Source organism: Symphalangus syndactylus, chromosome 4 (genome assembly GCF_028878055.3).
Source record: "Symphalangus syndactylus isolate Jambi chromosome 4, NHGRI_mSymSyn1-v2.1_pri, whole genome shotgun sequence".
NCBI lineage: Eukaryota > Metazoa > Chordata > Mammalia > Primates > Hylobatidae > Symphalangus > Symphalangus syndactylus.
The window spans coordinates 146,341,359-146,359,497 of NC_072426.2; the positions used below are offsets into that span (position 1 = coordinate 146,341,359).

At 40.1% G+C, this 18,139-nt stretch overlaps 1 protein-coding gene across 3 annotated transcripts in view; it reads left to right on the top strand.

Annotated features, from left to right (window-relative positions):
- GALNTL6 (polypeptide N-acetylgalactosaminyltransferase like 6) overlaps nucleotides 1–14,499 on the top strand; it is a 1,246,491-nt gene extending 1,231,992 nt beyond the window's left edge. For all 3 annotated transcript variants that reach the window (XM_063638415.1, XM_055276416.2, XM_055276415.2), the window contains one exon: nucleotides 12,877–14,499. In XM_063638415.1, coding sequence (XP_063494485.1) covers nucleotides 12,877–13,044 — 168 coding nt within the window. In that variant the 3' untranslated portion in view covers nucleotides 13,045–14,499. The remainder of the gene's footprint in view (nucleotides 1–12,876) is intronic.
- The last annotated feature ends 3,640 nt before the right edge of the window (nucleotides 14,500–18,139 follow it).

The following is an 18,139-nucleotide window of genomic DNA, read 5'->3' on the forward strand; positions in this document are numbered from 1 at the left end:
TGCCGCCCGGCTACTTTTTGTATTTTTAGTAGAGACGGGGTTTCACCATGTTGGCCAGGCTGGTCTCGAACTCCTGACCTAGTGATCCGCCCACTTCTGCCTCCCAATGTGCTGGGATTTCAGGCGTGAGCCACCGCGCCCAGCCCTCCCTGAAATATTTTTATGTGTACAACGTAAGATAAGGGTTGATTCATATACAGAGATAGAAATAGATATAGATATATATTGACGGAGACATGCTATTGATCAATCACCATTTAGTTAAAAGACCGTTTTTTCCCACTGCACTGAAGTGACGCTTTTATTGTAAGTCAAGAGGTCTTATACACATTGGTCCATTGTTAAATCCTCAAGTTTTTACCATGTAACTAAATAGTCTTAGCCATACAGAAAGTAAGCTAATAAAATAAACTAAATTAATCTAATAGGAAGTATAGCCAAAACCCCACAACTACCATCACTCTTAGTGGTGAAATGTTAAAGCTCTCCTCCAGAGATGGGGAATAAAATAGAATGTTGACTATAATCATGTTTTTCAACCTTGTATAGGATATCTAATCAGTGTAATCAGGCAAGATACAGACCTTTAAAGGTATAAGAATTAGAAAGGAAGAAATAAAACAGTCTATACGTAGATGTCATGTTAGGGTATTTAGAAAATCCAAAAGATTATGCAGCTAAACTATTTTAAAAATGAATAGATACATTTAGCATAGGCCCAAGATGAAAATGAATTGTTTATATACTAGCAACAAAAAATAGAAAATGAAGTTTAAAAGTGATTCCATTTGGTCACTGTGAAAAGCACAAAATAGGAATAAATCACGGCAAAGATGTGAAAGACTTTTATGCAGAAAACTACAAAGCATCACTAAGAAAAATCTTAAAAACTATAGAGGGATCCGTCATGTTCAAGGATTATGTCTCAATATTGTGAAGATGTCAGTTTTTAAATGATCCAAACATTTAATGCAAAACCAAATAAATCTCAGGAGGCTTATTTGTGGAAATTGATAACCTGATTCCAAAATTTACATGGAAATATAAGGGATGAGAATAGCTAAGAAAATCTTGAAGGAGGGAAAAAAAAAAGTACTAAAACATTATAAAAGCACCAGGTATCAAAACATTACAAAGGTGTATTATTAAGGCAATGTACTCGCATGAGGATAGACTGACTGAGGCTCTCTAGAAGGTGAAGCCTGGGTATTGATATTCTTTGAAAGGTCCCGAGAGATTCTAATAGACAGTCAGATGGAAAATCACTTTTGTAGCTCTAATTTTTACCTTCTTTCTTTAATCTACTCCTCCCTTTTGCTCTAGTTGGAATTTTCCCCTCTTCCTGTACTCCTATAGCATTTTGTTTCCTTCTTTCTACTTAAAACACTGTATATTATACATACTTAGCCCCCTCACCACCGCCAACTACCTGAGGGCAAGAACTTTTTAAAAAATGTCCACACGGCCTGCCTAATACCTAATATACGAAGTTCCTAAATAAGCATTCATTGACTGGCTTAAAGAACCACTAGTTCAATTATTGATATGAGCCCTGCCTTCATAAACTCCAACCTGTGCTGGATGAAACTTAACACATTTCTTTGTCTCAAAACTACGTATGTAACCTCCCAAAGACCAAAAATGAAAGATTTAAAATTACTTTCTTTAGTTGCTCTCTGGGGGTTCTTATAATTTAACTTTCATAATAAAGGACTTGCAAATAGTATCAAACAGGAAGTACAGGTAAGAAGGCACCTGACAAGCTAAATTGATAACAGTGTAACAATCCCTTTCATTTAAAAATGAGTGGGTGGAATTCTTGGCATTTGCCTACACTTCACTATTTGTTGTAACTTATGATATATGCCAGGTTTTGGCCTCTCAGTTCATAAAATGAGGATGTACCGGTCCACAAAGATGACAGATAGAAGGGCTTGAAGTTGTTATTTTAAATCATTCTGGACAGGTATTGACTTGGGACCAAAAAATAAGGAAAGTGTATATAACAAGTTTAACTTAAAAGTCATGTAATTCAACTCTGGTTCTGATAAATGAAGTCCCTAAAAAATCCTGGACATGTGGTCAGAGGTTGGGCAGCCACACTCTCCCAGGTCAGTCCAAATTGCCAGAAAGCTCTTCCCTGGCCCTTGGTTACCACACAGATTATATTTAATTCATTTTACTCAAGACAGATCCCAAATATTTGAACAAATACCTGCCTGGTCTTTAATCCAATTAAACGGCTCAATTTCCTGCCACTACTCTCCATATGACTTAATTTGAACCTACCTCCATCTCCTGGACACTCACCCCTAATGTACTGCAGATAGTCTTAGAGAGTAGCATGATTCCCAGAACACAATATTGTAAGATGTTGTCAACAAAGAAAGTAGAATAAGTTTCTAGCACCTTTTGTTATGAGCTTCTAGCATGCTTTGCTATGAGCAATTGTTTCTGTTAATTTAGCCTGAGTTGATTGATTTCCTGCCTTAACTTCACACACTCAGCTTCTTAATGAGCTTTCAGTATTGGAGAAAAAAATCTCAGTCTTTTTCTCTTGCTTTGCTAAACAGACATATCTCTCCAATCTTATACCTGTACAGGTCATCTTTTACATTTATGTTGCTATCCACTTTTTTCCATTAAACTCTATCCTATTATAATTATCCCAACCTGAATTTAAACACTTTGATTCAACTTAATAGCAATTGAACTATAATTTGTTCCATCCACAGATTGGATCAGCATCCATTCATGCCTTCATCTAAATTGTTGATCCCAATGCAAAGTCAAGCACTGAGCCCTCTATCATATAGCAGAGGCAACAAAATCCATTAATGAGCATCATTTGGAGGAAGTTACTCAACCAGATAAAAATTCATGTAAAATTATCTTCTAGACCACCATTCTCCAGCTTGCCCGTAAGAAAACAAAATTGGACTCTTCAAACATCTTGCTGAAAACCAGATGCCCAATGTCTGCAACATACCCCTTTTGGTAACAGAGGACTTATGTCATTTTATCCTAAGAAGTTGTGATCCCTATGCAGAAAATTTCAGTGCAAATTGAAAATTCAGTTACCTTGTCAAAGAAGAATTAGGCTAACTCTCAGGAGGACTATACATTCGCACCAGCAATGAAGCTGCCTTTTCAATAATTAATTCTATCTTCCCATCCTATTTTTAGCTGTCTGTCTAACCCAGCTGAAATCACTTAGGTTGTTATGACCTTCTAACTTTTGCCATTTCAACTTAGCAATATTCCTACTGATTACCTAACATACTTAACTGCCATTCTCTGGTCACTCCGAAATAGAAAGGATCTGTAATGACTCCCCTGGGGCTCTTCCATAAAGAGAAAGTTTTTGTGAATTGAATGCCCGCCCAGATCTAGACTGTCAAACAGAAAAGAATCTTGTTAATAGGAACTATGAAAAAATCAAATTAGTGTTTGTTGATCAGGACAATTCTTTCCTAGCAAGCAGGTGTGGGTTGGGAGCAGGACTGGTAGTTGGCTCAGCCAAGAAAAGAGATGAAACATAACTCAAAGACTCTGCGCCCGGTCTGTGTTCTTAACCTCTGAGTTATGTTTCATCCCTAATCATAGCATTTTGGGAGGCTGAGGCATTCATAGGCCAAGACAGATCATTAGAGCCCAGGAGTTCAAGATCAGCATGGGCAACATGGTGAAACCCTGTCTCTACAAAAAAAAAAAAAAAAAAAAAAAAAAAAGCTGGGCATAGTGGCACAGACCTGTGGTCCCAGCTATTTGGGAGGCTGAGGCAGGAGGATCACCTGAACCTGGCAGGACTAGGCTACAGTGAGTCATGCCACTGCACTCCTGCACCCCAGCCTGGGTGACCCAGCAAGACCCTGTCTCAAGAAAAGAAAAGAGAGAGAGAGAGAGAGGAGAGAGAGAGCACAGGCTCTGGCTCCTGCAGGGCCTGATAATAGTCACTGGCCCCACTGTGGATGCTGGCTTTGGGACCGCAACTTTCTTACTATGAATTTCTGTTCCCTTTATTATCTACTTTAGTATGTGCCTTAGCAGGTTATTCTGATGATTAAAAAAAAAAATTTAAGTGCACCCAGAGCATAGCACATAACAAGAGTTCAATTGATGTTAGCCGCTACTATACCATGCATTCAGCAAGATAACTTCTGATTTGATTTTAGTTCTCCAAATAGATTTCCATACAGAAATAGATGAGCTAACTAGTCATATTTCTACGCTGTACATTTCTGTACTATTTTAACTATTTAGTTATAGCTAAATCTTAGAATATCAATTTCATGAGAGCAGGAATTTTTCTCTGCTTTCTTTCGTGCACTCTTTCCAGCATCTAAAACACTCTGTGGCACATAATAGGTACTAAATTCAAATTCACTGAATGAATGAATAAGTGAATCTAGCTTCCTGTTTGTCCACATTCACTATCTCTTCAGGTTGCTTTAGTGGGTTTAGGTAGGAAAAAAAAAAAAAAAAGAGAGAGAGAGAAACTCTGGGTAGAATACTTAGCACTGCCTGACGCCTAGATACACATTTGGCAAATAGTAGCTATTATGTTCACATGACTTGGGGCAGGTTTACTGAGGGGAGCTAAAGAGATATGGATAGACGGAAACAAGATGCAAAACATATGGGCTTGTTCTACTCATGGAGATTTCAGTATAGAGGGGAAGCAGACAAATACTACTTAAAGGAAGTGTACAGGATAATATGAGAACACAAAACACTGGGCACTATCCAGATCAGAAGGGTGAGGAAGCCTTCTGTGACAAACTAACTTCTAAATGGACACCGAAAAGATGGAGACTTTTACCTTTTTAGATAGGTAAAGAAAGTGATGGAGAAAAAGACCCCAGACGTCCGGACCAACTTGTGCAAGGCCCTGAGATAAGCAGGATATTGGTTTTCTCAGAACAGAAAGAAGCCAGTTGAAATGCATATGTGCGACAGAAAATGAACTATTAGGTTGGTGCGAAAGTAACTGCAGTTTTTACCATTAAAAGTAATACAAGGGCCGGGCGCTGTGGCTCACGCCTGTAATCCCAGCACTTTGGGAGGCCGAGGCGGGTGGATCACAAGGTCAGGAGATCAAGACCATCCTGGCTAACACGGTGAAACCCTGTCTCTACTAAAAATACAAAAAGAATTAGCCAGGCGTGGTGGCTGGCGCCTGTAGTCCCAGCTACTCGGGAGGCTGAGGCAGTAGAATGGCGTGAACCCGGGAGGCGGAGCTTGCAGGGAGGCGGAGCTTGCAGTGAGCCGAGATCCTGCCACTGCCCTCCAGCCTGGGTGACAGAGCGAGACTCCGTCTCAAAAAAAAAAAAAAAAAGTTACGTAAGGTCAGACATCCCAGCCTGGGCAATATGGCAAAACCCCATCTCTACAAAAAAATACAAAAATTAGCTGTGTGTGGTGGCAGCACGCATGTGGTCCCAGCTACTCAGGCTGAGAGGGAACGATTGTTTGAGCCCGGGATGTCGAGGCTGCAGTGAGCCAAGGTGGCGCCACTGCGCATCAGCCTGGGCAACAAAGTGAGAACCTGTCTCAAAAACATAAAAAAGGCCAGACATCTGTAGAAGCAGGACTACACAAAACCTTGTAAGTCATGCTAAGAATTTTGCTAAGAGAGTGTGAAGTGTTTGAATGGATTGCAGAGCAGGCATCTAACACATCAGGATTGATTTTTTTTTTTTATGATCCTGGCTGCTCTCAGGAGAATTGAGGACAGATTGTGCACATCACTTGACCACAGCCCAGAAATGCTGGTGAGAAGAGCAGAAGGAGGGTTTGAAGGTTTGCTGTAGCCAGCACTGTCTCAGCACACACACCAAGGGGCTCTGTCAGGGCATTAAGAAACATTATTTCTTTTCTTTGTTTTTGAGATGGAGTCTTGCTCTGTCGCCCAGGCTAGAGTGCAGTGGGGTGATCTCGGCTCACTGCAACCTCTGCCTCTTGGGTTCAAGTGATTCTGGTGCCTCAGCCTCCAGAGTAGCTGGGATTACAGGCATGCGCCACCATGCCCAGCTAACTTTTGTGTTTTTTAGTAGAGATGGGGTTTCACTATGTTGGCCAGTCTGGTCTCAAACTCCTGGACCTCAGGAGATCCACCCACCTCGGCCTCCCAAAGTGCTGGGATTACAGGCATGAGCCACTGTGCCCAGCCAAGAAACATTATTTCTGATTGGCCAAATTAACCACTGATGCAGGAAGACCAATTTTCCCCTCTAGTAAGGAATTCTAGCTGTCAAAAAAAAAAAAAAAAGTAAAAAGGTAGACAAAAAGACTGCTTTGTCCCTTTTATGCCTATCAAGGTGTTATTTGCGTTCTCCCAGATGCCAACAGTAAAAATAGGCAGAAAAAGCCTCCTTGATTTGTCTTTCTTCCAGATGGCTCAAAGGATAGTCAAATATCAACCTTGTTCCTCTGCACAACCCTAAGAGGTGGGAAAGCAGATCTTTTAATTCCCTGTCTCATCCCACTCCCCTCCTGCCCACTCCATTCACTTTACAGATGGAAACCCTGAATCACTGACAAACTAAGTGACCACAAAAGGTTACTGTCAGAGATAAAACTAGGATTAAAACTGGTTTCTTAATTCCAAGCCTTCATTCCCTCATAGCCATATTAGACACAAAAGGCTTTGAACAGGAAGGAGTTCTCTCTTACAGAAACATCCTCTTCCAATGTACACTCTCAAAATGAATCTTTCTACTTACATGGAAATTGATAGGAGGGGGTAACTCGAGTCTCCCAATTTGACACAGAGGAGCTACCCTGAGATCCAGTCTATATCTAACTGCTCACTGGGCATCTAAACCTTGATGTCCCATAAGCATCTCCAACTAGTCATACCTAAAACGGAACTCATTATCATTCCCACACCAATCCTGTTTCTCTTTCTGCATTTCTTGCCTCAATACAGCTTTTCCTCTAGACATCCACCTCCTCCCTCTACCTCAACCTTCACATCTCATTACTCAGAATGCACAATGCATTTCACTTCTCAGATCACTCCCTGGGTCACCCCCAACTCATCCCCATTGCTCTCGTTTTTGCATCAGCTGAAATCTGAATCATTGCAGTAGCCTCTTGTGGTTCTCTATTACTGTATTCCAATGCCTTTCTACCCCTCCTCCATCTTCCTCACTGCCACCCTAACTATAGACCCTGTGACTCTTGTTCAAATCCCCCAGTGATCATTCCGAGACACTTTCATGAGAAGTCAAGCCTTAGCACTGTACCACCATCTCATCATGATGTGGCCCCTGCCTGCCTCTGGGATATCCTTGTCTGGAATTTTTCCCCTTGCTCCAGCTATACCACACGACTTGCTGGTCTGTGGCACAAGACCCAATCTCCATCACCTCTGACAACATCTCCTCACTCTGGCTTCCTCACTGTTCTCTAACCACCAGGGTGCATACCTGCTTAGGGCCCAGACCCTGGCCATTCCCTCTGGGTGAAAAGGTCTGAGACTCTTCGCATGGTTAATTAGCTTACCTTCTTTGAGACTCCTCAGATGTTACCTTCTCAGTGAGATTTTCCCTGGCCACTCTATTCAATGTTCACACTGGCCCCACCCCTGGCACTCCAGGTCCTTCTGACTGCCTTGATTTTTTTCATGTCACCTCTGAACAGGCTATGTGTTTACATACTATGTTCATTGCTCATTGTCTGTGCCCCCACTGCCCCAACCTCACCCCTACCTCTCGAAAAGAAGCTCCAGGAGGGCAGGGATTTTTGTCTCTTTAAGTTCATATTCCAAGCACCTAAAATAGTGCCTGGCAAATAGCAGGTGCCCAATATATTTTTTGTTGAATAAATTGAATGCATAAGTATACATATTATTTTATATATGTTTTCATATGTTCTTCCTTAAATCTAGAACAACCTAATTCATATTCTACTGACCCTCATCTACAATCTCATTGACACTTTTTTACTACAAACATTTCTTTTTTTTTTTATTATACTTTAAGTTCTAGGGTACATGTGCACAACGTGCAGGTTTGTTACATACGTATACATGTGCCATGTTCTTTTTTTTTTTTTATCTTTTCGAGTTGCAGTTTCACTCTTGTTGCCTGGGCTGGAGTGCAATGGCGTGATCTCGGCTCACCACAACCTCCGCCTCCCAGGTTCAAGCAATTGTCCTGCTTCAGCCTCCCAAGTAGTTGGGATTACAGGCATGTACCACCAGGCCTGGTTAATTTTGTATTTTTAGTACAGACGGGATTTCTCCATGTTGCTCAGGCTGGTCTCGAACTCCTGACCTCAGGTGATCCGCCTGCCTTGGCCTCCCAAAGTGCTGGGATTACAGGTGTGAGCCACCATGCCTAGCTTACTACAAACATTTCTTGTTTACCTATTGGTCTCCCCTATGTCATGGGTCAGAGGGTGCCTCTTAGGTTATCTTTCTATGCTCTCTCCTTATACATACCAGAAAATAAAAGTCACTTAATAAATATTTGTCAAACTCAACTGATGTGATTAATGTTATCTTCCAGGCAAACGACCTAAACACATAGATCAGATACAAGATCTGATCATAATTGCACAGAAGAGCTCATTTCAGAGCCATAGATACCTTCGCTCCATAAATCCTTTTGCTTAAAACGGGAGGTACTATTGCATCAATTTGGATAACCAGTTGAGGCAGAGGCTAACTTTCGAAAGTTCTATTTTGCCAGGACTTCAGAAGACACAATTTGGTGTCAAATAGCTGGTCTCAGACCAGATGGTTGGTACGTTCTGATTTTTAGAACTAGGGATGCTCCCTGACTGAAAATAAAGTAGTGGAAAGGGAGGGAGGAATCACTATTACTTAGTTATTTACTTATAGGCAGGACACTATGCCAGTGATTTTATATTTATTAACTCTTTTTATCCTCAAAATAAATATGTGAGGCATACTGTCATTTACATGTTACAGATAAGTAACCTGAGGTTCAGAAAATTAAACAAGTTGTCCAAGATTACATAGCAGGACTGAAATTTGATAAATCCCCTATGCCACAAATCCAAGCACTTTCCCCAGGACTGTATTGTCTCTCCACCCCCCATGTGGTAGTTTCATTCTTGGAATCACCTTCCTATACATAATGGACTCATATACCTATTTTACTATCTTTGCATCTTTAGCATTTGGTTCTTTTATGACCAGTGTGGAATCTTTTCTGTAACTCACACATTCTTTTAGAGTTCTGTAACTCACACAATCTTTTCTGTAACTCACGTAATCTTTTCTGTAACTCACACATTCTTTATTAGGTTCCATAGGACTATGGAACCTAATAAAGTCTAGTACAAACCCGTGAGTGCCACAAAGTGTCACACACATGCCAATCAAGTCCACGGGCCTGCTACAAAGACGCACCCCTTTCAATGAGCTACCTGGAAAGGCGCACCAACACTTGCCAAGGTGGACCAATCGACTGGTATTGAGCATTGATTAGGAAGTAGTCCTGGATTCAGACTTTCACATTTCCTCTCAAGGATTTCTAGTTTTCTCAAGCAAAACAAAACAAAACCCAAACAAACAGAAAAACTCAAAAATAGATGGAGTAGGCATCCAGGAAAAGTGGGAGGAGTAAATGGAAATGCACTGCTGGACTACACTGTGAATAGCCAGAGCACAGGCCGTGCCATCCTCCAGGACTGGACAAAGAACAATCTAGTTAAAAGCACAGAAAGGACATATTCTGTCGTCCTTTAGGGAGGGTTGTTTTAGAACAGCAGACTTGCCGAAACACTCAGAAGTCTAGTCCACAAAAAAAAACTGTGTTCAGTTCTGTTACAGCCATCAATGCTGTGACCACTGAGGTGAAGGGCAGAGGAGGGAAAGGCTGTCATAGAACCAAAGACCACATTCAAAAGACAATTACTTGATCCACTGACTTAAGTCCAACCAGGAAAAGCACCAGGAAAGACATTTAGTGATTCACAAGCTTAGCTGAGTAGAAACGTAAAGATGGCAATGATGTAGCTTAGCCCCCAAGGTCAAAAGTGGAAAATGTTTGCTATGGGCAAGGCAGAGGGCGCTTCGAGAAGCTTCACCTCCGGGACTTGCTGGGCACTACCAAGACAAGGGTGAGCAGAGCTCTGTCTCCAACCAGGGAACAATTAGTCTGTGGATCTACTGATCACTGTGGATGGTCTCTAGTTTGACACCTCGTCATTTGTCTCTGTCACTAGTGACCTTTGGAATAAAATGCTCATTCAATTTTATGACTAGGAGAGGCTCCAGAGATTTATCTAATTCCCCCCAACCTCATTTTACTGATGAAGCTTCTCAGACATAGACAGATGAAGGGAATCCAATTTTTCAACTTTTATGAGAACATGAAGTACAAGAACAGAAAACATTCTGGATGGTTCAGGGTAGTGGTATATCTGCATACTTGACTTGGTTCAGCCCAGGAGTACACCTATATTTCTCAGAGCATGTGTTCCAATATAGGATTTGGAAAAATATGATCAGTTGATGGCTCAGAAAATAATGTTCGAAAAAATAAAATGTTCAGAAAGTCTGGTTTGGCATTTGCATGCATGCTGAGGTACACAAGCTAGGGAAGAAAAGAGAATAGAAGCATGTCCTACTCGTCTTCTCAACTCTCATGAAGTTATGTGTTTGAGGGGGAAATTGTGCTCATCTGGAGGGTCCACATGAGCATTTTTTTTTTTTTTTTTTTTTGAGACAGAGTCTTGCTCTGTCTCCCAGGCTGGAGTGCAGTGGCCTGATCTTGGCTAGCTGCAACCTCCGCCTCCTGGGTTCAAGCGATTCTCCTGCCTCCGCCTCCCACGTAGCTGGATTTACAGACGTGCACCACCACGCCCGGCTAATTTTTATATTTTTATTAGAAACGGGGTTTCACCATGTTGGCCAGGCCGGTCTCGAATTCCTGGCCTCATGTGATCTGCCTGCCATGGCCTCCCAAAGTGCTGGGATCACAGGCGTCAGCCACGCTACCCAGCCCCACATGAGCTATTGATAAAGGTAACAACAGGAAAAAATACAGACAGTGAAGAGGGGGCAAGAAGTGCATGTGTATAGAACAAAGTGAATTAGAATGTAGCAGGTCACCTAGAATTTTCATGACTATAACAGCTTAAGAGTGCCCTTTGAAAAACTGACCTAAATATATTAGATCCATGTAGCTTCACTATTGGTTGGGGCTGGGAGAATGAGCATGAGAGATGCTGGGGAAGAAGAGAGAAGATGGTGAAGGAGACTGCTGCCTGAGGAGCCACAGCACTGGCTGGGAGAAGGCATCTGGGACAGAAAATATCTAGGACCCCCAGAAAGAAGGGCTGGCGGAGTGAGCTGCAGCCTGCATTCTCCTTCCTCCTGGAAGCTGCTTCCTCCACCCCAGAGGAGAGGGACGAGAGAGTTTCTCAGAGTCTTTCCCTGGGGTCGGAGACGGGTGGAATTAATGAAGCAGGAGGGAAAGAAAATGGCAAGGAGATCTCAGGAGCCCTCTTTGTGTAAGGAAAGTAAAATCCACAATAAACTCAGGAAACTCATAAAGAGAGCAGAAGAGAATAGCAAGCCTTTGTATTAGGCACAGCTCTTTGTTTACACTGAAAATAGAAACAGGCAAACTGAATTGCCTGCAGGTTGCCTTTCTCCTTCCTTATTCTTTCTTCCTTCATGCAGTGCTTAACTATGCAAACATCCGGATCCTAAAAGGACATTAAATATTGGTTGATGGAGTCTTAAAATCCAGGAGCAACCCAGAAATGTTTACAAAGGTTGCCTGAGAAAGTCCTAATTCTAAAAGCATTGCAAGTTTAGTATTCCTCAGATAAAGGTAACCAGAGCCTGTAAACCTTTCCTAAACTAAATAATAAAACATTACTTGATCCTAAAATATAAGCAGTGATTTGGGGATGTTTTCCTGTATTACTGGCATTATAGACAACATTAGAGGTAAAATTTATTACTAGTTCGGAAATTTTTTTTTAGCATTACCTTTTCCCCACTTAACACAATTAAAAGGGGGTGTGTGTTAACAGAGCTTGTTCAGATAATGAGCTTGCTCACTACTTAAACTTTCTGTCCCCGTGGTATATTTTCATTCACTGGGCTGTTATCTGCATTATGTACCTGGGGGCTTTTTTAAAATGAATGTTGCCTCCTCCATTTTGCAGATAGCAATGAGAACGGCAGCACTGAACACCTGCATCGTATCAATAAAGGGACTGAGAGGAGACTGAAGCTCAAGAGCTAGCAAATTGAATTTGTACTTTCAGCTACTGCCTGTGTGTCCCTTGTCCCAAACTTATATTCATCTTCTGAAAAGGGCAGCTGAGAACCCAGCACTTTTGACTGCTGTTTTTGTTTTTTGTTTTGTATTTCTCTTTCCCATTAGAGATTCAGTGTGAGGGAATTATGACTCTTCTAGCCATTGTGTGTGCGTGTGAGCAGGGGGTATTATTTACTGTGGACTAAAATATAATTTTTTGTGTATGTGTTTCTTCCCAGATAGCTACATTATTGGCTACTTGACAAGCAACCCCATATACTTATTATTTTCAAAATCTAAGCAGATAGCAAAAAGCTCACCACAGAGCAGAAAATGAACGGATTGCTTTTTTAAAAAAAGTGGATGATTGAATGAATGAATGAATACATTTATTGTCTCTAATTGAACCTGCTTGTAGGCCCTACATAGTGCCAATACAGCCTACAAATTCGCATTCCATATTGGCAACTCCACCTGCTATTGTTTGATTTGGGAGCTGTTCTGTTTACACAATGAATATATACTGAAATATAAACAGAAATATCTTACTTCTGTATATTTTGGGTTGTAACCATTCACCACGTATTACAACAGCCTTTTCTTTTCTTCCTCACTCCTCCAGGACAGAACATTATTCCATCCTGTGAGCAACAGCTGCATGGATTGCAACCCCGCAGAGAAGAAGATTTTCATGGCCAGATGTGACCCTCTCGCTGAGACTCAGCAGTGGATTTTTGAACACATTAATATGACTGTTTTAGAAAAATTTAACCACTATGCCAGCTCCTAGAAAGAAGAAAGAAAGAAAGAGTGATTATCTACAGGTTATAAATTAAATTTTAGCCAGCATCTGGGTCGAAGGAGTCAGGAATAACATTTCCTCGATCCAGGAAGGCTGGTTTAAAAATTTGTAAATGCCATGTCAAAGTAGGTTGTTTTGAAGAACTTCCTGCATCTGAAGAACTTGGCTGAGAATCTCACCAGCTGCTTCTGAGAACTCGAGACTAGCAGTTCCCTTGCTGGTCAAGGGCAAAGATAATTTAGGGACTTTTCAAAACAACTGCTGAGCTAATAAATCCTAGCATTTCTCAGGTCAAATCCTGCAGTAGTGAGTAGCTATGAATGGATCCTATTAACTGGGTGGGAGGGGGGTGAAAACGGAGTGCATGACTGCTCTGACAACCTGAGGATATCACAGGTTTAGAACTAGCCAAGCTTAAGGGGTGAGCTGTACTCTTTGGTGCCATTCTCTGACTAAGAATGGGTTCAACAGGTTTAACCCTTAAAAGTGCTGCAGATGATTTCAGAGTGCTCATACTATTCTGTTTTTTTTTTTTTTTTAAATGAGGGTGCAATATTTAATGTAAGACTTAAATTACATAATGAAATGGACATCCAGTGTTCCCATTCTTTCGTTTATATTTGCCATTTTTTTTCAGAGCAAAGGTTTCTTATTTATGAAAGTTTATGCTCCATGAATCCACTGATTTTCTAATTCAGTGCCCTTCTATGAATCCAGTTAAAAACAAAAGCAAAAACAAAAATCTATGCTATCAAGTTACTCCAAAGAAAGATTTCACAGAAGCAGCAAAACCATATAAGATTTAGGAGAGGGACTTCCCTGGGAAATCTATTTTTACTTTTCTATTATTTTTAAAATCTTAAAAGTCTGACATTTGTCCAGTCATAATTTTTATTAAGCAAGGAAATGGAGTGAGGTTGATGTAATTTGTTTAGGAGATTCTTAAACCCAAATAAATCTACACTCCAAGTGATATGTGAAAATGGCTTGGTTCACTTCAATTCTGTTTAGTCAGTGGTGGGAGCTTAGAAGTGGTTTTATTTGTTCGTTTGCTTGTTTGGGTTTTGCTTTTGTTTTTTATTTTTTTCTTGTTCTTTTGTAGTGTTGATATTAATGATGTTCTTTTATTTGGAAGCTCATAAAAGGAATTACAGTTAATAAAGTGTTTCTGATACCATTTTCTGTTAATGGGACAATATTTCAGGGATGCAAAAAGGAATGCTCCAAAAACTAAATGGAACACTTAATCCTTAAAACAATTTTTTACTGTTCAATAATATCACGTTGGGGGAAGAAAATACAGGTATCAAGGTGGTTCTCGGGAAAAAATAATCATGTTTACTGTATCTCTCAAGTTTTTTTGGTATAAAAATGTTTTAACTTTGCTTTCTTTTTGCTTTTTGTTTGAAGTTGGTTTTCCTGTTAATAAAAATTTATATAACATCTTGGATCTAGAGCATTAAATTTTAGAACTGGGAAGACTGCTAGGATCCAATCCCTTTGCTTCCTCAGATGAATCACAAAAGCCCAGAAAGGCCCAACTCCTGGCAAGGCTGATGTCTTCTGAGCCCTATTCCTGTGTTTTTTATCTTGTACTGTGTTGCCTCACTCTGTTACCCAAGCTGGTTCTGGATATTACTGTGATTTAACTTGAGATTTTCAGTCACTAGATGAGAATACTATGCCTCCTTGGGGATGCCCACTAAAGTAATATTCACATTCAGAAACTTTAATACAGTACATGAACCCTCTTCTTATACATGTTCATGATTTTGTTATCTCCCTGAAACTTAATGAAAATGTCTAGTTAAACTACCAGGCTAATAGTTGGGGAAGAGTTATTTCATTATCTTTACTGATTTTTCAAGCATTCTTTTGAAGAGCTATTTTTTTTTCTTCTTCTTTTTTATTATACTTCAAGTTCTGGGATACATGTGGAGAATGTGCAGGTTTGTTACATAAGTATACACATGCCATGGTAGTTTGCTGCACCCATCAACCCCTCATCTACATTAGGTACTTCTCCTAATGCTATCCTTCCCCTAGTCCCCTACCCCAACAGACCCCAGTGTGTGATGTTCCCCCAGTGTGTGATGTTCTCCTCCCTGTGTCCATGTGTTCTCATTGTTCAGCTCCCACTTATGAGTGAGAATATGTGGTGTTTGGTTTTCTGTTCCTGTGTTAGTTTGCTGAGAATGATGGTTTCCAGCTTCATCCATGTCCCTGCAAAGGACATGAACTCATCCTTTTTTATGGCTGCATAGTATTCCATGGCATATATGTGCCACATTTTCTTTATCCAGTCTATCATTGATGAGCATTTGGATTGGTTCCAAGTCTTTGTTATTGTGAACAGTGCTGCAATAAAAATATGTGTGCATGTGTCTTTATAGTAGAATGATTTCTAATCCTTTGGGTATATACCCAGTAATGGAATTGCTGGGTCAAATGTATTTCCGGTTCTAGATCCTTGAGGAAACGCCGCCCTGTCTTCCACAATGGTTGAACTAATTTACACTCCCAGCAACAGTGTAAAATTGTTCCTATTTCTCCACATCCTCTCCAGCATTTGTTGTTTCCTGACTTTTTAATGATCGCCATTCTAACTGGTGTGAGATGTTATCTCATTGTGGTTTTGATTTGCATTTCTCTAATGACCAGTGATGATGAGCATTTTTTCATATGTTTTTTGGCCGCATAAATGTCTCCTTTTGAGAAGTGTCTGTTCATATCCTTTGCCCACTTTTTGATGGGGTCATTTTTTTGTTGTAAATTTAAGTTCTTTGTAGATTCTAGATATTAGCCCTTTGTCAGATAGATAGATTGCAAAAATGTTCTCCCATTCTGTAGGTTGCCTGTTCACTCTGATGATAGTTCCTTTTGCTGTGCAGAAGCTCTTTAGTTTAATTAGATCCCATTTGTCAATTTTGGCTTTTGTTGCCATTGCTTTGATGTTTTAGTCATGAAGTCTTTGCCCATGCCTATGTCCTGAATGGTATTGCTTAGGTTTTCTTCTAAGGTTTTTATGGTTTTGGGTCTTATGTTTAAGTCTTTAATACATCTTGAGTTAATTTTTGTACAAGGCGTAATGAAGGAGTCCAGTTTCAGTTTTTTGCATATGGCTAGCCAGTTTTCCCAACACCGTTTATTAATTTTTTTTTCTCCATTGCTTGTTTTTGTCAGGTTTGTCAAAGATCAGATGGTTGTAGATGTGTGGCTTTATTTCTGAGGCCTCTGTTCTCTTCCATTGGTCTATATATCTGTTTTGGTACCAGTACCATGCTGTTTTGATCACTATAGCCTTGTAGTATAGTTTGAAGTTAGGTAGCATGAGGCCTCCAGCTTTGTTCTTTTTGCTTAGGACTGTCTTGGCTATACGGGCTCTTTTTTGGTTCCATGTGAAATTTAAAGTAGTTTTTTCTAGTTCTGTGAAGAAAGTCAACGATAGCTTGATGGGAATAGCTTTGAATCTATAAATTACTTTGGGCAGTATGGCCATTTTCATGATATTAATTCTTCCTATCCATGAGCATGGAATGTTTTTCTATTTGTTTGTGTCCTCTCTTATTTCCTTGAACAGTGGTTTGTACTTCTCCTTGAAGAGGTCCTTCACATCCCTTTGTAAGTTGTATTCCTAGGTATTTTATTCTCTTTGTAGTAATTGTGAATGGGAGTTAACTCATGATTTGGCTCTCTATTAGTGGTGTATAGGAATGCCTGTGATTTTTGCACATTGATTTTGTATCCTGAGATTTTGCTGAAGTTGCTTCTCAGCTTAAGGAGTTTTTGGGCTGAGACAATGGGGTTTTCTGAATATACAATCATGTCATCTGCAAACAGAGATAATTTGACTCCCTGTCTTCCTATTTGAATACCCTTTCTTTCTTTCTCTTGCCTGATTGCCCTGGCCAGAACTTCCAATAATATGTTGAATAGGAGTGGTGAGAGGACATCCTTGTCTTGTGCCAGTTTTCAAAGGGAATGCTTCCAGCTTTTGCCCATTGAGTATGATATTGGCTGTGGGTTTGTCATAAATTTGAAGAGCTATTTTTTTAACCTTCTGTCACAGAGATATTTTGTATAGGTCAAGAGATCTTGAAGCATTCAAGATGCATACTGGAGAAAATCAATATTGAGAAATTAACCTGTGTGTTGAACAATTCCAGAGAGTGAATGAAGATTTATCTCAAGTGTTCAGAGAGCAATCTTGTTGTAGAATTAGATGATCCTATAAAAATTCACATTATGTCATTAAACAGCTGACTGCTATTTACAGTTCTATGAAAGAGACAACCCTGGGTTCTGCACCCTGCAAAGCTCAGATTCGCAGTGATCTTGTAGGATGCTATAATCATGGAAAGCTAGCCATAACATGTTTGGCTCTGTCCTTTGAGAAAGCCTGAATGTATTGCATTATTTTGGTGTGACACACAGAGGTCAACCAAGATTGGTCTCTTGATCTCTGAATAAAATAATGAAATATTTTGGGTCCTATTTGAGGGTGGAGGGTGAGAAGAGGGAGAGGATCAAGAAAAATAACTTACGGGTACTGGGCTTCATACCTGGGTGATGAAATAATCTGTACAACAAATCGCCATGACACAAGTTTACTAATATAACAAACCTGCACACGCACTCCTGAACTTAAAAGTTTTTAAAAATTAAATTTTTTAAATGTAATATAAAAAATTAATTTTTTAAATTAAGGAATGCTTGAGACATTAAGGCCAAAATTAAAACTCTAAACTGTCAAGCAACTGTTAAATGTGTGCAAACAGGAAACAAATAGAATGAAATGAAGCCTCGAGAATCTACCCCTAAGCCAAAGGGCACAACATTGCTAATAAGCACATCTGAGGAGGCATTTCCACTTCACTGAAGGTTAAGACTCTGTTTACCCGAAACACCACTACTACCATTCTGAAAAGTAGAAAACTACGTATGTTGGTATGTTTATTTAACAAAGGGGACTGAACAATCCTCAGAAAGACTCTCTTTCCTGGAAATAACATGATTTGAAAATTGGACAGTAGGCCTGGCACGTGGGTCACACTTGTAATCTCAGCACTTTGGGAGGCCGAGG